The sequence below is a fragment of the Pyrgilauda ruficollis genome, unplaced genomic scaffold (genome assembly GCF_017590135.1).
Source record: "Pyrgilauda ruficollis isolate IOZ18807 unplaced genomic scaffold, ASM1759013v1 scaffold13, whole genome shotgun sequence".
Lineage (NCBI taxonomy): Eukaryota > Metazoa > Chordata > Aves > Passeriformes > Passeridae > Pyrgilauda > Pyrgilauda ruficollis.
The window spans coordinates 7,658,176-7,678,757 of record NW_024511432.1 but is presented as its reverse complement, the minus strand read 5'-3'; the positions used below and the strand labels follow the sequence as shown (position 1 = coordinate 7,678,757).

The 20,582-nt window shown below is 40.7% G+C and overlaps 1 protein-coding gene across 2 annotated transcripts in view; it reads left to right on the top strand.

The window, feature by feature from the left end:
- The first annotated feature begins 7,162 nt into the window (after positions 1 to 7,162).
- NFATC3 (nuclear factor of activated T cells 3) overlaps positions 7,163 to 20,582 on the top strand; it is a 64,764-nt gene continuing 51,344 nt past the window's right edge. For both annotated transcript variants that reach the window (XM_041458647.1, XM_041458646.1), the window contains exon 1: positions 7,163 to 7,425. In XM_041458647.1, coding sequence (XP_041314581.1) covers positions 7,326 to 7,425 — 100 coding nt within the window. In that variant the 5' untranslated portion in view covers positions 7,163 to 7,325. The remainder of the gene's footprint in view (positions 7,426 to 20,582) is intronic.

Below are 20,582 nucleotides of genomic sequence, written 5' to 3'. Positions count from 1 at the left end.
ATTTTTAATATACAGCAGTACCTTTATCCCAATCCACTCTGCCAATATATAAGGAGCTAGAGGATGCAGCTAAGCCTATTCTTGGGAAGGGGTTAGGGTAGAAAAATAAGGATCAGGACCAGCAGCGTATCAGATGACTGGCTGTAATGAGGATTGATTCTGTGACCAAATCGAATAGTTAAAGCTCCCAGCCCTTGCTCTGCCAAAGAACCAACCCTCTTCCACGCTGCAATCTGGACATCAAGCCAGGCGGAAACTCAATCAACTAAAACATGGAGAGGCAAGAGCAGCTAATGAAAACCACCACCTCTACTCCAATGCAAAGGCAAAAATAAACGTCAGCCACCTGGCTGGCCTGTTTGACTTTAGACTGGGATGGATTACAGTAAAAAAGACACATAAGACACCTGCAACAGCTGGGGAATGGCAGTCGTGTTCCACATGTTACCTCTCAGCTGAAGCCTGTTGTGTCCAAATTAAGATGTTGAGTCAGAAAGCTCATTAGGTACAGGCTAAGCAAGGGTGAGCAGATGTGCTCTGAGGACTGCACAATGGATCCACAGAGGAAAGGTGGAAGTCCGAGATCCAACCTGCCAGGGAGCCTTTCAAGTTTTCTGCCCCACTGGAACTATTGTTTCATGTTGGCTTAGCCCGGTCTGAGCCAAGGACACAAGAGTGGTTTGCACAAAGCTGACAGTCCTGCTCACTCAAGAGTGAGCCCATTAGGCTTCCTATGGAAACCTGGGAACAGGCACATCAAGGAAAGTTTAGTAATACATTTATTCTAGTTGCTTACTCTGAATTATGGTGAAAAGCTGTAATGAGGGAAAATACTATTTTTCTACTCCTGAAGATAATTAAAATACTGATGAAGAAACATTGTTTTATGGATAAGCAAAGTCTATGTATCATTTATGAAATTACAGTATATAAGGAGGGATGACTTAAGCACATAAGATTGTGGTTATACCTAAGCTAATCAAAGGATGTCAAATGTATATATGAAATACAGAAAAACCATTGCACCTTCAACTGTGTGTACATTACACTTGAACACAACAGAGCCATTTCACAGAAGGACCACAGTATTTATAGATCCTAGGACAGAGTAGCTAAAGGGTCAGGGACTCAGGTTCCATTTTGCTACAACAGTTCTGTGATGCCTCTCCTTGTCCACTACACAGAGAAATACCAGCCCAAATCATCTGGCCAGGCTGCTTCAATGTTCAAATGGAGTGTATAAGAAGTATTCCAGACTTGAGAGTCCATACTCAGATGCATTTGCAATCTAAGTGAAAAGAGGAAGTTGTTGTCCCTCACCTTAGAGGGAAACGAAGGCAATGTTTTATGTCTATGTAAATAGCAAGTTACTTGTGCCCCTCTGAAGTCTGGAAATTAGACGGCACAAAAGGGGAAGCTTGGAATAGAGCCTGCATTTTCTATATCCCAGTACTGTACAAGAGAACTGTCTGCTGGCTAGTGAACAGTCAAAAATGAAAGTTAAAATATAGAAAAGTAAGTAAAATGCCATCTTAGTCTTTTTTTTTTTCAAGCCTAAGAGCTTTTAAGAAACCTCATTTGAGTTTCCACAAATATTTATCTTATGCAAACATCACTGTGCATTAAAGGAGTTTGTTCTTGTTCTGGTAGCAATCTCGGTTGTCATCTGATTTCACTCACAAACCACTTTAGGCTTTGTAATAAGACTCTAAGGTATCTGTAAAAGCAATCATTTCAGAAGCAAGTACTTGTGCCTGGAGTGTCCTTATATACTGGTACCAGTAATAATGCAGCTGGCAATTTCACTTTGCTTTCACTCAATGATCTGAGAGCAAAGTACTATGAATTTAAAGTCTGTGAGGAGAGCCATGCAGTTCAGTGCCAGATTTCTAGACCCTCTTAGTCTTTTCAGCATGTGTGATGGTAACCTCCAAATGGGAGGATTGCAACCTGCTCTGTAAAACTCTAGAAATATAAAACAGCAGCAAACTTTATGAAGTAATGTCTGCTTTACATGGCATGTTAAACAAACAATAAAGCAAAGCAATGATTGTTTAATGTAAAAGTATATTGAGGACAAATATATTAAAGTGTATTTAATATGACTGCAGTAGGTTTAGAAGAGCGATGAAATTTCTTGGGGAAAACTGTAAAATGGTTAAATGAGACTGTGACCTCATTAAGTTTTTATGTGGGTATGTTTTTGTCAACACACACCTTGTCAGCAATCTTTTTTTTTTTTTTTAACTTTGTAATCTTGCTATTACAAATGCCCCATTGATCAAACACCAAGCTCAAGATCTAGATAGGAGTGTTGTAACTAAGTCATACCATAGGAAAACTTAAAAGGATGGCTGCAGATTTTCACTGAAAACTTATCAAAGTTCAGTCAAATTACTGTCTTGTAGTTTATTTTTTGCTACTGTGTATTCTAATGCCTGAATTAGCATAATTCCTAATTTTGCTAGAAAACTTTCCAATGCTATGCAATCTACTTTTGTTTTTGTTTTGCTTTTAATTCCCCAATGGCAGAAGTTTCATATTTCACCCAGGCACTGGTAATTAGCCAGGGAAATTATTTAAAATGCCAGATGTCACATATTAAATATAAATAACCTATGACCTTGTGTGCAGAATGCAAGCCTCTTTCCTATATGACTGCTGAATTTAATCTTCTTCAACATAGGCTCTATACTGAAATATTATCTTTCTCCTGCAGAACACCATTCTGCTTGCTTAAACAATGGATGTGCCTTGTTAGCTGGAAGAGACATGAAGGCTACGATAATTTTGTTTGCATGCCATTTGCAAATGAATTTAAGGGTAGTAAGTATACACATTGAGCAAAAAATGTCCCTTGTTGTACTCACGCTTTCTTCAATAGCAGCTGTAAAAGGCATAATCATTGCTGCAGCCAAGGAACACTATCTGCTCAATCCAGGAGTCTTTCTCTGTGCTTTCTCATCTGCCCTTTCTATGCCACGCTGGTGTGTGTGGCTTTTAAACAGGTCCAGATTCAACCACAAACGGGAATGAGATCAAGCACATGAAATGCAACCTTCTGTGTTATATTCCTAATTCGAGGCTGTTTGGTTGGTTGAATCATGCAGAACGAATGCCTGACCATGCGTCTTGCAAAGCCTATTCTGGCTACAATTGCACAGCTGGCTTTGATTTGCTGCCCATAGGAAGGGGGGAGGAATCCCTATTACTCCAACACAAATACAGATCTGGGATGTGGCTGCAGATCCAGAATTCCTAGCTATCCAGCATCGGATGATGTGTGGAAAATAAAACACAGCACAATGTAGCCCTCAGGTTTTTGGAGCCCAAAGTCACAACACGCCTAAAAAATAGCCACAGTTTGGAAAGGATTCAAATACCACAGGAAGCACGTTCCTTCCTTCTCGAGTCACATGCAATAACTCCAGCTCCTGACCAGATCAAGGTGTATCCCCATCTGGATGCAATAACACAGCCTAGAAGCAACAAGGACAGAAACCACCTATGCATATTAAATAAATGAATAAATAAAGGAAACTTGTCCTCAAAAAACCACAAGTGAAATAAAGTTGCCCTTGTTACTGCCACGGTTTCATTTCTCAGTAGCCAACAAATGCCAAATCAGCCATCCATGCCCTGGACCTCAAGCACAGAGGTTGACATAATTCCTTGGAAACTGATGTGAGCTCACTCACGTCAGTTGTTTTACCAACTCACTCCCAGTCACACCCCAATTGCTCTTTAGCTGTGAAGAAGAGGTTGGAAGGTGTATTTCTCTTTACAGTTTCAAATGCAGAAAGGATGTGCTTTTTGGTGCAGTACAACAAAGTAAGCAAAATGAAAGCTATGGTGAAGACAAGATAAAAAGAAAGGATGATGTTGGCAATGGAAGTACTGAACTCAAAGACATACATCTGCTTTTGAAATAAAAAGCTTTATAAAGTTCACTGTAAATAACTTACAATACCAACTTAAACAACTTAAAATACTTAGCTTTTACATATTCTCTAAATTCTTATCTTGTCAGCTAGGTGGTCATGTCATAACCAATTACTGTGTTTATTTTAGGACATATAGTCCATTTTCTTTTTCAATTGACAGCAGTAGATAGGACTAAAAGCAATACCTAATGCCCTGCCTATATCATAGCTTTCTGAATGAATAGTGCAGACAAGAAAAAGAGAAGACAAGATTTATTTCACAGTTAAGGGAAATTAACAAGTCATTAACATTAAAATCTTTAATTCAGCATATTCATTAGAAATACAGTCTGAGCATCTCATCAAAGAACATGGATCAAATACTTGTGTTCAAATCCACCCATATGAAGAGAACAAGTTTGATTGTATTTTTCACCGAGGACATGCATAGTGAATAATCTTTTGGTATAACAGAACAGGAAACTGCTGTGGTTGCTCCATTTGCTGTAATCTGACACAACAATTATTTAACAATAAGACAAAGTCTAATTCAGCTGCTTTGAAAACAAAAAGATTACCCCAAAAGTTTTTAGACAAAAATTAGCTGTTAGAAGTCATTTTATGTAAAGTGTATTTTACTGACTCGTTCATCCTAGATCTGTTTTCATTCAAGAATGTATGAGGGTTTTTCTTAACCACAGTTAATCCAATTACACATACTTTTCCAGCTTGTCTTGCTACGTGACCTTGGATTTAGAGATAAAGAGAGGCTACAGGCCAACTGGCTCTGAGCTCCTTATAAAGGTTCAGGCTTCCTTCAGAAAAGGGAATTGTCTACCCTAAGAAGAGCATGAATCTTTGGTTTAAGTGTTGTAAGAACAGTAGCTGTAGCTGCTCATGTATTTTCAGTAAAGAAATAGCTAGTGGTGTGTGGGAAGTGATAATGGCAAGGACAGTGCTTTACAAGATAAGTAAAAAACATATGGCTGCTTTTGCACTAGAAGCAACTTCCCATTTTGGGCAAACTTAGGCAAACTCCTGCTATCCCAAGTTCTGCAAAGTATTTTTTAATATTATGCATTTTGTTTCCACTAGAATTGCAATGTCACAAAGTAGCTTTTAATTTAGCCTTGCTTTCTTCAGCACGGATTACTGATCTTCCTCAGAAGTGCACAGAGAGTGAGAATTCACAGAGAATTCACAGCACTCTGTTAAGAGCCTCTGGACTGAGGATTATTCACTGTAGCTAATTCCTCTTCATGTGAGCCTTCTTGTCTCACTTTCATTCACAGGCTCTAATGAGAACATCCAGGTACAAATGCATGCCTGGAATTACAACATGCCTGTTGGGATCTGTCTAAACAGCAACAAATATGGAAAGACCCTGTGCATGGAAACAATTAGAATTATTTCAGAATCAAACAATATTAATATCCAGATGGCCATAGAGTCACAACACACTAACTAGTTCAGATGATTTTTCAACTGAGTAATGAAGCCTTAGACATAGCAATGATATTTCTGGTTAATGAGTTTCACATCCCGTAACAAATTAAACTGTGAATATTACATAACTGGCTATAAGCAAACTCGACTAATTGTGAGTAGTAGTTTAAATCCCATCAATGCCCAAGTTTCAGCACAAACCTAAAATCTTCCTAGATCATATGTATTAAGGATTAATATTTTACTAATTCCACAGCACACAGTGACTGTTTCATTAAGTTAGAGCCATAGCATAGACTCACAGAATCATTTAGTTGGAAAAGACCTCCAAGAAGATTGAGTCCAACCTTTGACCAATTGGCACCTTGTCAAGCAGCCCAGAGCACTGAGTGCCTTGTCCAGTCATTCCTTGGACACCTTCAGGAATGGTGACTCCACCATCTCCATGGGCAGCCCCTTCCCATGCCTGACAACCCTTTCCATGGAGAAATTCTCCCTGATGTCCAACCTGAACCTCTCCTGGCATAGCTGAAGGCCATGTCCTCTCATCCTGTTGCTGATTGCCTGCGAGAAGAGGCTGACCCCCACCTGGCTACACCCTCCTTCCTGGGAGTTATAGAAGAGGGATGAAGTCACCCCTGAGGCTCCTCGTTCCCAGGCTAAACCCCAGCTCCCTCAGCCTCTCCTCACAGGACCCGTGCTCCAGACCCTTCATCAATTCTCTGCCATTCTCTGGACATGCTCCAGCACCTCAGTGTCTTCCTTGAAGAGAGGGGCCCAGAACTGGACACAGGACTCAAGTATTAAGCTCCCTCAAGTTGCTGTATGATTTCTTAGAGTGCAAATTCCAGACACATCAGGACAGTTACAGTTTCTATACTGCCATCTCCTGCAGGGAACACATGCTTGTGCTGCAAGAACAAATTCTATTTTATTTTGCTCTTCTTTTTGTCTTTTCATCTTAGTGCAAGGCAAAACTATAGATTGTGGTAAGTTATTGTGCAGTCAGAGCATCCTGAAGCTTCTGTGATCTCCCTGCTGACTGCTGGGCTCCCTTCATTGACGGCATACATTGCTAAGGAATATTTTAATTAGTTTCCTTATAGTTAAAAACTTTTAGATGCAGATCTCACAAAATGCAAGACTGAGAAGACACTATTCCATGTTTCAAAATTCTTTTTGGAATAGGTTTCAGAGGAGAATTCCCCACAGTTCTACAGCCTTGGTGCAGCGGCTGTGGTGACCAGAAAGTGCATGAGCAAGTGCCACAGGGCAAGCCGGGGTGGCTGGGCACTGGAACGGGCTCCCGAAGGCAGCGGTGACAGCACCACACCTGCCAGAGGTCAAGGAGCGTTTGGACAAGGTTCTCAGACACACGGTGCGGTTCTTGGGGTGTCCTGTGCCGGCCCAGGAGCTGGGGAATCCTTGTGGGTCCCTTCCAGCTCAACATTCTGCGGTTCTGTGTTTGCTTGATTGCTCCCAGTGAGCCGGAAGGCAAGCAGCTAACAGCTTTGAGTCCTGGAGCCAGCATTTGTTACCCAAGCGACATCCCTCAGCTTACGCCATCCTACCTAATTATTCGAGCCATTAGTTGGTGCCAAGAGCACCACCTATTTACATGCGGTGTTTTAGAAAGCAGCGCTCCGCTTGCCGCAAGGGAATTCTGCTCCTTTGCTCTGACGTGGGGCCGTCTGCGCTTTGCAGGAGGGGTCACAGAGCGGGTCCGCGTCCGGGACCGGGAGCGAGCACGGAGCGGAGCGGGCTCCGTGAGGGGCGGGCTCGGTGCGCACCGGAGCTCGCGCTGGGGCCGCAGCCGCCGCTCGCGCCGCCGCCCCGCCTCCGGCCCCTCCGCCGCCCGGTGTTATGCGGCCGTCCTGAGGGGCGAGCGCAGCCCGGCAGGACCCGGCGCGGCCCTGAGGGGCGACGGGGTCTCGCTGCGCCTCGCCGGCCAAACCCATGACTACGGCAAACTGCGGCGCCACCGACGAGTTCGACTTCAGGCTGATCTTCGGCGAGGACGGGCAGCCCGGCCCCGGGCCGCCGCTGGGGCCCGCAGGTGCGCCCCGGGGCCGGGGGGGGGGGGGGGGGTCGGTCGGGTTCCTGTTTTCCTCCGAACGAGGCGGGGAGGGCAGCGGGGACTGCGCCGGCCCCGCCGCTGCGGGAGGCGGCAGCCCGGGGGGAGCGGCGCCGTCCGTCCGTCCCTCAGGCCGCGGCCGCTTCCCGGCGCCGCTCCCGTTCCTCCCGCGGGACGCGGGGGCTCCGGGGCGGCCGGCCGGGCCTCTCCCCGCCGTAACAACTTTCTTTGGGAAAGGAAACCCAAGAGCTCGCATCGTGCGGGAGGAGCCGCCCCGGGCGCGGTGGCGCCGGCGGGGAAAAGGCCCCGGGTTGGATCTGGTGGCCCCACGCCCCCCGAGCCCGGGGAGCGCGATGGGGCCGGTGAGGGACAGGGCAGAGAGCCGCAAAGTGTTACCGGGGCAGTGTTCGGGCACTTGCGATGAAAAGTTTCAACCGAAGTGTTCCCCGTATATAGAACATCCCAGTGACTCCAGTGTGTTCTGCCGACTTTGTGTACGTGTGCATGGGCGAACACCGCGTGTCGAGATGTGATGGCTCTTTGGCTCCGTGTGTACAGATACACGCATACATCTCAGAGTGCTTCCATTTTACTTTGTTTTGTAGTACTGGAGCTTGAAATTCCTGTTTTTAAAAGGTCGTATTTCTTGAAACTGCAGAAAACAAAGTATTCCCTGTGAATTGTGGCGTGAAGAATCAATAAGGACCAGCTGTGCCTTGTTTAGCTGTACCAGAGTTTGATGGCTGCGTGCTTTATTTTCTAACATAGTTGAAATAAGTTTTAATTGGTAATGGGCTGTCTTATGTCTAAGTGTTAGATGATAAGATAGCTCTGAAACACGGCTGTATCCAGGCTAAATGATGCAGCCATGTTGTTTGACTCGGTTGTCTGCCTAAGTTAATTAGAAAAAAAAATTGTTTGATACAGTCTGTGTGAAAGCACTCAGGATTAACTTCTTAGAAAATCCCTAACTTTCTTGATGCTCAGATTTAATTTGCAAATTCGTTCAGATAAGGGAAGGCTTTGTCTATTTTCCATCTCAGTACAATAGCAGATGGCTTGTTTTGTGAAGGGGGCCTGAATTCTGTAATCTAGATAAGTGCATTACAGTACCGTATGAAAACAATGGAAAACATGCGAGCAAATGACAACAAAAATAATTTTGACACCCCCATTTCTGTTATTTTGACATAAAACTGGCTGTCTAAACTACGTTCCTTTGTCGATAGATGAGAATGAGGGAACAAGTTTCTCAGAAAACTGGAAATACTTGTGTGGTATCAACTCACTGTTATATTTGTATTTGGGTAGCAGTCCTTAACAAGCAGTTCAGATGTTACTCTGAATATAGAGAATTTACCATGCTTGATAAGTCATAACTATTCTTATGTCAAATTTAAAAATGTGGTATTTGGACCATGAACTAGTTTGTTTGCTGTAGCTCTCAGTAAGAACTTCTGCATCTGAAACTCAAGTAATTTTACTGTTTTGTAGAATTCTGGAAATGATCTTGCCTGCTGTGCACAGATGTGGCCTTCAGGGGAAAGGGTTAGAGTAGGACTCTGCCTTCATGTATTCTGTTAAAAGTATTGCCAGAGCTCATCTGTTTATTCTGCCCATGTATTTTACATGTGAAAAACTAGAATTCATATGAGAGTCCCATATTGGAAATCTATGTTTTCTTTACCCCCTCTTCCAAATACATTAGATGAACAAAAAAAAAAAAAAAAAAATTCTTAGAGCTCCCTAAAGCATCTATTTCATAATCCCGTATTACTTCCTTCAATGATGGTGTCTGTTGTGCTGCAAAGTAAGCATAAGGGTATTTTTTTTCAAATGTATGCTAATAATGAAACATGTAAGTCACAGGGAAAGTTGCTTAATTTGAAATAAATAATACTAAAATTACTAAGTTTTCCATGATCTTGGAAAACACCCAAAAACATATTCTGATCCTTCATGCTTTGTCTCTAGAAGTTTGAGACAGGCATTCTGATGAAGGAAGTGTCTGGTACGAAGTTCTTGTGCAAATAACATGGAAATCTATGTTAATGGTGTCTTTTGTACTGAGACTACTCTAGTGTTGTGAAGATTTTATTCTTTTATATATGTACACGTATAAGTACATGCAGTTACATATTTATATTTAACTGTATTTGTAATCAAAAGCAAGGAAAAGTGAGCTATTCTTTCATTTCCTTGAAATACTTTTGATATCTGAATTACTAAGAAAGTGCTAGTGCCAGGCAGTAGTTTACCCTTTTTATGATATTAAAAGAACAGTAAGAGAAATTAAATCAGGTGGGATCTTTAGTTATTACACAGAACAATTTCAGTGGGTTTCACGATATCAGGACTGACATTTGTAGTTTTGTGCTAAGTGGCAGGACTCGAGACCTCTGTTCTGCATTAGTGCTTATTTGCTTGATCTGAAAGTTGTAATTCCTGCTGCAGAGGAGAATGCATGAAAGAAGACATGTGAAGGTGCTTGAAATCCCTGATGAATTGAATACTGTAATCTTTGCAGCATACCTGCATTGAAATTAAAAGGGGTAACACATTTCCGGTAGTTTTTGAGTGGAGGTAAAAATGTGCTCAGGTAATTGCTAAATTAAAGATTCTCAAAAGCTCTTTAGCTGCTTTCAAGTGGATGTTAGGTACTGAGCAAGACATTGTGCAAACTCTTGCTTTCTGTTTCTCTGACTGTTCAGTGTCCTTATCCCAATGCACCAAGAAATTGTCACTTTGGTTTTGTAGTGTTAAGCACCAAAAGCATTTGGTAATGTTCTAGGTACTGATGAGCTTCATCTTTTTATGACCAAGAAGTTCAAGCCTCCGGTGCCCAAAGGTCATGCTATAGTTCACTCTGAAGTGAACCAAATCTCTTTGTTGCAAAATGTTGGGTAGCTGCAGTAGCATCTGCGTGCATCCTGCCACCTTGTATCAGCTGCATTTGAAATGTCTAAGTCAGCATGTGCATTACAGTATGTTCAGGTGCTCCACAGTCTGCTGGAAGAGACTGGCATGCAACTGTCAGTGACAGTGTTTGATGTGCCACCTGGTTTAGTCTTTTGGATGAAGACACCTTTGGGATGTAATATGTGACACTTGAGTAATTGAATTAGCTTGAATGCTTTTGTAATGATGCCCCTATTCCCTTCACCGCCACCAGTTTTGCAATACTATTCAGTGTCATTTTGGAGAATTTGTCTAGAATTTATTAAGCAATTAAACTGCATTGAGTTTTTCACACTGCTGAGGACACGTTATACTTTTTAAATGCCAAACTTCTCAAAATGGAAGCTAGTATGAGTTGCTATGATATTTTCTGAAGTTTTATTGTAGGGGTTCAACTTCTCTTTTAAAGAATGAGCTTTTACAAGGTAAAAGCTGTACTTGGAGTATATACTACTAAGCTGGGAATTTGGGATCTTACAGGGTTCTGTGTCATGCAAAACTATTTCTTATTGGTATGTGAAATCAGAACTAACTTAAAATTAAAGGCTGCAAACTGTTCAATAATCAGAAGATGAAGAGTTACCGATGAGTTATTGATGCTGTTGTTCAGCATCCTACCTAAAATGTTCGCTATTTCTGATTAAGTATTCTAAGAGCTGAAGAGGGGCTAATGTTTTGTTACCCAGTGAAACAGCAATATGAGTTTCACCCTAACTTCTACCTTTTGTTCTTGGATTATGAAGTAGAGAAGGAGAAATTAATATTTCCATGTTATATGGAAATATAAATAATCTTCCCTGGTTGATTTTATTTGCTTTCCCACAATATGAGTGCTTTATAAGAACTGATCAAACTACCCTCCTTGGACTTCAGGTTGATAGTATTTATTTTATTTTATTTTATTGGAAATCTGGAAACAAGCTGAAAACGGGTTCTTCGTATTTCCTGTGACTTAACATTTGGTTAAGTAATACTATTTGGTAATCCTGTTACAAATGAATCTTATAATATCTCTTACTTTTCTTCTGAAGACTATAAAATACATCCCAGTTCCGTGATGAATTTAGTGACTGTTCAAAACATCTTTGTGAGCTGCAGCCTCCCTCTGCAAAAGGACGCTATGTCTGGATTTCTCTCTTTCATTGATTTACGAACTTCTACTCCTGTTCTCCTCTGAGATTTTTTTCCTTTCACTTAGAGCTGGTGGGTTATTGGTTTGTTACTGGATAGCACGACTGAAATACGCATTTTGCTATAGTGACCGTCAGAGTACTAATACCTGATCTTTTTGTTTGGAGGTTTTCGTGTCAGACCTTTCTCTGTGAGCATCCATGAGCTGCTTGGGCTGCTCAGCAGTTGTCTCCTGCCCACATACCAAGTGCTCTGATGTGATGATGGGTGCTGGATTTTCCCTCAGCTAGGCAGAGTTCTCTTGTAGTGAAAACTGGCACTATGTATGTGTTATTTAATTTATGAATGTCATAGAAGTCTTAAAACCACTGACTTGTTCAGAAACACCACCACAATACTAGTCTTTGTAGTTTTGCCTTCATCATTAATATGTAAAGTATCCTTTTTCCCTTCCTAAATGTGCATTTGTGACTGGTACTGCTGTCAGGGATTGTTGGTAGAGAGTAGAAAACAGTCAAAGCTGTTGACAAGAATTTGCAGCATGGATGAACTTTTTGTTCTTTTCCCCGAGGTTGTGATTAACGTAAATAATCTTAAGAAAGTCAAGTTGTGGTGGAAAAGAGAGAGTAGTCTTATAATTAGATTGAGTGGAAAATGAAGGCCTGGATGCTGGCAGTAGCTGTGAACTTATGGTGTGAGTTGACTGAGGATTGCTTGGTGAAATTTGTTTTTGTGCTCAAAAGAGGTGGTCCAGAACTGTTGCAAAGTTTGCTTTCCCTAGCTGAGTAAGAGGAGCTTGTGAGACATCTTTTGAAGTCTTTTTACCAGGCTACCTTGCACACCTGTATGTTTCACTTGAAGTTTTATTGTTTTTTTTAAATTAGTTTGATTCTGTTTAGATTTGGTTGTCTGTATAAATAGGTAGGAGAGAAAGTCTTTGCACAAGATGGTAACTGTGGTTAATATATATAATTTGAGCCATCCATCTAAATACAGCTGTCTATGCTGGTCTGTTAACATTTGCTATACAAAAGAGTGCTGGTGTGGTTAAGAATAGGATCAGCTGGTGCAACTCTAACAAAGGAATGAATGGATAAGTTACTTGAATCCATTTAATTTTTCTCCTTTCTAACATAAATATTTATTTGATAACTGAGTATTAAATATATAGTGATAAACCACCACTTGCAGGAAATTGAGCTACTATCATTTTAATTTATAAGCTGGTGGATGCTGGTATCTGCATGTAAAAGATTGACACACAGGGACACAATGCAAATCAGTCATATAGGCTGTGGTTATATAATCTACTGATAGCGGGGAGGAGGAAAAGCCAAACAGCTGCATCTGACCGAAAACAGAGGGTCTTGTGAATTCAAGATAGCTTAGAGAAACACTGAGGAAGAACCAAAGGAGAATGTGTACTAAAGTGCTGTCAGTGGAGTCAAGAATTGCCTGGCAATTAAGAGTAAGAGATTAAGATGGTAATCCTGGCAAGTTGACATGTTTGAGTATGTTGTGATTTTTCACAGTATTCTGGATAAATCTTGCCTATTTGAATGAAGCTTGATCAGGATGAGACTATTCAGGGAAAATACCAAAATCTTTTGTGTGGTGTTGCAAAGCAGTTGTAGTTGCGGCTAATTTAATTTAATAACTTTTCTGTTTTGGCAGTATGGTTCTTTGATCACTACAGAGTGCATTGAGAGTCACTAGCTAGTCAGTTGCTATGTATTGCAGGGATTTGAAAAAGGTCCCCAGTTTGACAAAATGTCACTTATTTTGTTTGTGAATTCATAGTTGCACATCACTCTCTGTCCCCTTTCCTCCCAACTGAATTTTGGGCAGAGTGTAAATAAAAACAAGTCCTGAGATTTGGGATGTGGGAGATGGTCAGGGTACAAAAGCATTTGGGCTAGTGCTTTTGTCTTACATATTTCTGAAAATTATAAATTTCTTGCTGTTTCTCAAAGTAAAAAGTAGCTCCCTGCTTAAAACATGACAGTCCCATTACTTTGGTCTGTATTGTCCATCTGGAAGCAGTTTGTCTGATGCCACCTGAAGTGTAGCCAGCTCAGTAATGTTGCTGTGAATGAGAGAGAATAAATTTGAGTAGATGGGCCTGGGTCAATAGTAAGCAGCAGTTTGGCTGTTCACAGCAATAACGTAAATATGGGAGTTGTTGCCTCAAGCTGCCCTAGTGGGCCAGGGAAGTACGTGGAGCAGACTTGGCAGAGAGCCCAGCCAGTAAAACAACATCCAAGTCCTTGCATTTGTCCAGGCATGCCATGTGGGCTCAAATGACAGTGGAATTCAAGATGAGTGAAATGATCAGTAAGGCTAAGTAAAACTGCAAGGCAGGAGCAAGCTTATTAAGAAGCCAGCGTTCTCTTCTACCTTTAGTACACCCATCTGTGAGTGTTCTTTGAAATACTGGCAAAAGGGAACATTAAAAAATCGTAGAACTGTTCAAAGTCATTCAGGGAAGATGAATTTGAATCTGAAACACTGCAGGTCTGGTGGAAGGAGAGAAGAATGAACTTTCTGGGGATCTGACTACAAACCCATGACCTTTCAGCAGTAAAGTGATGAAAATAGAATTCTGTGTGTGGTTTGATTTGGTGTCGCGTGGTGATTTTGGTGGGTTTTTTTAAAGCAGAAACAAAAACTTCATTTGAGGTTGCATGAAAGATGTTTGTAGGTAAAAATGTGAGCAAGTACTTAGAGCTAATTCATTAATACCAGAAATGTAGTACCATATTATTTAGATTAATATTTAGATTAATAGGAACTGCATGCTTAAAAATGGCTCTCAGGCTGCACTTTGAAGATTAGTCATCACTTCTAAAAATGAGAAATATTTTTAATACAGATAAAATTCTTGAATGGAGTTGAATTTTTTTGGTGTTTTCTGGGGGTTTTTTAGCAGGTTGATGGAGAGGGTTAATTAGAATCTTCATGTTTTAGTTGCTGCTATCATTGCTTTTTTGGGAACAAATGCTGTAAGACACGTTCATTTAATCTCATATTTTAATGTATTTAATGGTTTTGGAAAAAAATGGAAGGATGACTTAGACATACTTTCAGAGAGGCAGTATTTGCTCTGTGCTAGAGAGGGAATGAAATTGAGGCAGAAGCTGTCACCTTTTAACTAAAGTTGTTTTACAGGGTAGCCCTCTGTATCTTCATAGCCAAAATGAAAGTGTGACAGAATGACAAACTGCTAATCCAGTCATGTTGCATTTATTAACTGTTAGTGACAATGATTCATTGCTTTGATGGCTGCATAATGGCCTGTAATAATATCTGCAGTGATGTATAACTGCTCATGTGTATCTTTAGATGCTTTCTAGAAGTTGTTCCCTAAGTCAAGGACAAGAAGGAGGTGAGGAGATTCAGTAACTGATTACAAAGGTCTTTAATAGTGTCATTTGGGATAACTGTATTCAAACAACGAGGCCATAAGGAAATACATTATTTAATCCAAAGAACTGCTAAGAAAATCTGTCAGCATTTTGTATTTTGCATAGCTTCTTTAAGTGATGTAAGTCTCTGTATTTCATCAGTGTAATTTGTCACGTTTAGTCTTTTGAGAGCAAATGCTGCTGTCCTTCAAATGGCCAAGCTTTTTGTGTTGGGGGCAGGAGTTAGGCTGATGTACAGTATGTGGTGATACCTCCACTCCTACTGGAATAAACACAAGCCATTTAGGACTCTGGGAAGAGATGCAGTTACATGTGGCACAGTCGTGAGGCATGCTAATATCACCATCTCTGTATTTTGGGGTGTCATTCTGAACCTTGCTGAGAAAATGGTATTTGTGCTCAGCTTCAGCCTTCTCTTTTTCATTTGGCTGATTCGTGTTTCTGCCTTTGACTGTATCAATCTAGCAAAGTGAATTCAAGGTGTTTCTGATTCTACATTCATGTGAGCAGATGGGAAAACAAGGCAGTTTCAGATTGTCATTCTGGTTTATTACCGTTCTTTGATGTGCACAGCCTTTGAGCTTAATGCACCTGAAGTCCACATTTAAGCTGCATCATAAAATATTGGTGAAAAGCTGTAATAATTGATGGTTTGAAATACTGAGTTAACTATATGGTAGAACTGCCTGCTGTGGAATGGTTTGCCCTCTGTCATGCAGGCCAGCTGCAGCAGTACAGTGTAATTTGGCCAAGGTGTGAAGAGTTCCCAAACGAGTTTGTTCAGATATTATTGATACCAGTTCTCAATCTCTGTGTCATGCTCTGTTCGATAATCAGAAAGGGGATGCCCCCATTTCAGTCTCCCCTGCACTGTGTAACTGTTCCCCACTCAGACATCTTGCCTTGCCTTACTGCTCTCCTTCTCTACCAGTTTGCACAAAGACCCTGGTCTGTGTCACTGTACTCTCCTGTAAACTAAAATACACACTTTCTTGCACACTCCTGTCTGTTTTCTTTGATACAGCCCTACTTAACACCTTCTGATTTTGGAAGTTTGGTTTCTGCTCAGTGCTTGCTTCAGGACTGGAGCAGTGAACTGGCATTGTCTCTGTAAAGAGCAGCAGGTTGCTGTGAGCAAGGTCGTGTTAGAGGTTAGTTGGTGGTAAAGGCATCTATGTAGGAGTTAGGTGAATTAGATGAGGATTTCAATTCATTCTGTTTGAATAACTGAGGAGAGCCTTTTCATGGAGTCTGTTAGCTTTGCCTCCACAAATAAAGAATTGTGCATGGTAAATTGGCCCACAGTAGCAAGAATCTAGGCAAACCTGGCCTTCTGGCAATTACAACACATGATTAATTCCCTTGTTCCCTTCACTCAGTATTTGCCTAATCTTCTCAATTACCTTTATGCTCAGTCTACTTCCAGTGGGTCAGGCACAGCACACCAGTTTGGGAGTGATCAGGCTTCTCTCAGGTCTCATGTCCACACATCTGAAATGCTCTGGGGTTGGCAGACTCTAACACCTGATCATATAGAATAAGATAGTTCATCTTCAGAACAGCAGTGTCAGATGGCTGCTCATACTGTGTGATAGTACCTGCTGTGCCCATGTACTGTGCTGTTTCCAAAAGGCTGTACACTAATATCTCTGAACTACTGGGTCGTGTTAAGATTACCTTTGATCTGACAGTGAATGACAAATGAGGCTTCATCAAACTGGAAGGCAGCAGCTTCTGTTTTGTCTACAAGGTTATTATGCAGTGAAACACCGTGTCCTCTTGAATGATATAGACACAGATTAAAAGGAGGAACCAAAGAGGAGCCCACAGAACTTGGAGGCTTCTAAAGCAAGAAGCAGATATTTTTAACCTGTTATGAAAATTAATGAATAATCCTTAAATGCTGAACCAAAGGCTTTATAAAGTTATCATTTAAAGACGTGCTTCATATCAACCAGAGATAGCAGGAGAGCTGGAGAAGGCACAGGTATAAACACTGCTTAGAGCTTCCGGTTGTTATTTTCTGTTTTGTAACTGAACTTAGAATGACTAATTCTTGTTCAATCTTACGGTTACAAGTTGAATTCTTCACCTGCCTTGTACATAACCTTTTAACAATGTATCTCAAAGCTGTTCTTTCGCTATTTGAAATTTAATTTCATTACTTCAGTGTGAAGCTGGATGTTCGCTAAGACAACAGTTCTAGTTGAAATGCGTACCAGGCTGTGGCCTAAGGGTTTATTTAGTTGCATGTTGCATTTTTATTTGATAGTGAACACCTGCAGTTCCTGTCCTGGTTGCTTGTTTCCTCCCATGTCCTAAAGCTTGCCACTCTGTCAGTTGTGTATATACAGGTGTTAGTGCACTGTAAATATGATTGCCGAAATCATCTGTGTTAAAAGAACGTCTCTTCTCAGTTCCCCTCCCCCTTTGTGTGTGAAGGTGTGTGGGAGGGTGGTTGTTGCTCAAAAAACCTTAGTGTAGTTACACCCCAAGAGCCAGTATGTTCTTATTTTAGTCAGTGTCAGTTGTAAACATTTGATATGCTGGATTATTCTCTTGCTTAAACTGCTTAAACCACTGCAGCTTCTTTATTCCTCTGTATTTCTACAAAGGATAATGAATTCTTATCCAGACTAGAATTTGGAAAAGACTCATTGATGAGCTCCCACTGTTGAGAAGGTTCTTTTTCTTCTACATTTCCAGTATGCTTGCTTAACAAAAGAAAATGAGTGAAACTGTGACTGGCACAACAGAACAGCCTCTGGCATTAAGGATTGACAAAAGTAAAATTCATTTTTATCCTTTTTTGCATAATCTGACATGACCATGAAACAGAGTACAAAACCTTCGAAGAGAGTGAACTGCTTCATAAAATCAGAGTTGTAAATCATCCTTTTCTGAAAACTTAAACTTGCAGTATTGCTTCATGTATTGCTAACTTTGGTCTAGAAGGATGTTTCCCCCTACTCCACTCTGCTACCTTAATTTTTTTTTCACAATTTATTCTTTTTCAGTACCATATTTGGCTTGCTAGTCAGTTGAACTCCTTATAAACTAATACATTGCTATGTTTCACTTTGGGGTTGTGGGATTTTTTAAGCTGATGTTTGAGCTTGTAGGAAATGTTTCTGGAGAACTGATAGCTTGTAATGGAAAACTGGAGTTAAATATCCAATTATAGAGCTTTAGTGCAGTAGTATACCAAGAAGAACTCTCATCAATCGTGATTTTAAGTACACAAAAGAAAAACTATTGATTATTGACTATTTTGTGTTCCCTGTGAAGATTAAGACTCTTCTTTCATCCCAAGAAATATATAAACTTGTGCAAACCTACAGAGTAATGAAATAAAAAAAAACAGCCACATATGCTTTTTGTCCCTTTTTACAAATATTTTTTGTAACCATTATGTTCAGAAAGAGATAATGGTAACTGTCATGACAGAAGTGGAAAACAGAAGAGTTGGTCATTCTTTTTAAAGCTTGTAAGTGAGACAGACTTGCCTGAGAATACACATGATGTCTGTGTCAATGTTCAGGTCTTTCCTCATGCTATTTAAAGGACTTGATTGTTGGTTCTGTTTTCACAGTAGTAGTTTTATAAGACCTAGGTCATGTTGCACTTTCTTTGTACCTTATAGCAACTCCTATTGTCTGAAAATGTTTGTTTATGGGCTTGTAAACTTAGAATAATAAAACAGTTTGGGTAATTCTGGCACAGGGCTTGTGTTCAGACATTTGATAGTAATTGACCTTCCTTCTCTGGAGAAATCTGGCTGAGTGCACAGCTGCACATGTGCCTGTGCCAGTATCACTGGGGACTGAACAACTGGTGGGCAAGCATTGCTAGTCCTAAATGTGCACTCTGATACAGCAAGTAGCAAGCAAAATGTACTTTAGAAGCAGTTGTTCTGGATATTATTTAATTATATTCCCCAGTTAGACAGCTTATGTTGAAGTGTAGTTAGCAGCTTAGTAAGGGATGAGCCAGCATTGTTTTAATGCTGAACAGGAGCTTCTGTACATGAGGCTGTTTCCAGACAGTAGCAAATGTACATTCAAAATGAGCAACCTTCTGGTTCTCATTGACAGTGGATGACACAGATGCCTGATGTAAGATTGCAATGAAAGTCTGCAGCTTTATTTAGCTTATACACTATGAATATAGAGCATTGCTCATTTTTGTGATCCCTGAGTAGTGAACCTGATCTTAGCAGGGTGAGGAAGAAGACTCCAGTAAATTTCTGAAGACTCATGACTTCTCTGTGCTTCTCAGTGGTAAAAGTCTATGTAAGTAAAAACAAAGCTGAGTTTCTTTCTATGCCATTTGTCCAGAAGGTCTCCTTTGATTGTAAAAGAAAATGTGTTTGACGTGGTTTGTTCTTAGGAAACTGACTTGTTTTATTTCTTTGTCTCCTTTAAAATGCTTACTGGAACAAATAAACTATTAATACTCCTTCTAAAACTGAAGTTGAACTTACTGGCCTATAATCCTTCATTATTTTTAACCTTTTACTGAGTCCAGTTTTCTTCACTCTGTATTGCTGTTATTTTTATTAGCAGTTTATTCTGTTGTCCTTACTAAAGCAAAAGCATTTGGCACACCTGCCTTTTCAGTGGCATGAAGGGATTTGATGTGAATGGCACTGCTTCTCTTGGTCTGTGTATTTTGCTGTGTCTGTCTTGTCTAGCATCTTGCCCCCATGTGCTTGTGGTAGTTTTTTTGCTCTACCTTTGTAGCCTGCCCTGGTTTCTGTGTCTTGAGTGCTTTCATATATTTTATGGTTGGTGAAGGCCTCATGACTTGGCCAACTTCTTTATTGTCTTTCCTCCCCCAATAGGATTGTTTGGATGTAATAGCTCTCCTATTAAGTAACCAGATTTCCATAACTCCATTTTTTTCCCTCAGGCTTCTCCATAACTCTTTTTTTCCTTAAACTTGACTATTGTGAGACTTCCCTTTGTTTGCCCTCTGCTTCTTGAAGCCCTGTGTTGGTTTTGTTCTCTGCTGTTCACTGCTTTCTCTTTTTAGAGTTATCAGCAAAGTTTTTTTCATTTTCTTCTCCCCCCGCCCCCCCACACCCAGTTGTATATTTGTGTTTGTATATTTAGTGGTTCCTTAAGATACGTTAGAGTGCTCTTTCAGATTGGATTCTCTGCAGTCTTTATTAGGACAAAAATAGTTTCTGATCAATAATTAGTAAAATAAATGACATGATTTGTAAAGGTCTTAGTGTTGTGCTTTTTTTGTGAGCAGCTAACAGGTTATTTAAACACGTGAACTGTAAGGGGGAGGATTTGTGTGTGCAGACTGAAATAAATCTACATGTTTATCAATTGAGTTTGAAAATTATTTGGGTGATTTAGATTTCAAACCATGTTGTGTTCATGGTGTTAAGCGTGCTTTTGGGATTGGATATTCATTAGGTTTCTAGCTTCCTGTTTTGTGTGTGTGCAGCTGGGGAGGGGTAATGGCCAGCACAGCCAAGCTCAGGGGAGGCTGTTTGTCAGGAGGGGGACCCCAGGAGCCTGAGTCAGAAAAGTTCTGTCTCCTGTCTGCTCCATCTCTTCCCCCATTCTTCCCAGCTGGTGTTGGTAATTCTGTGCCAGTCTGATCTCTCTA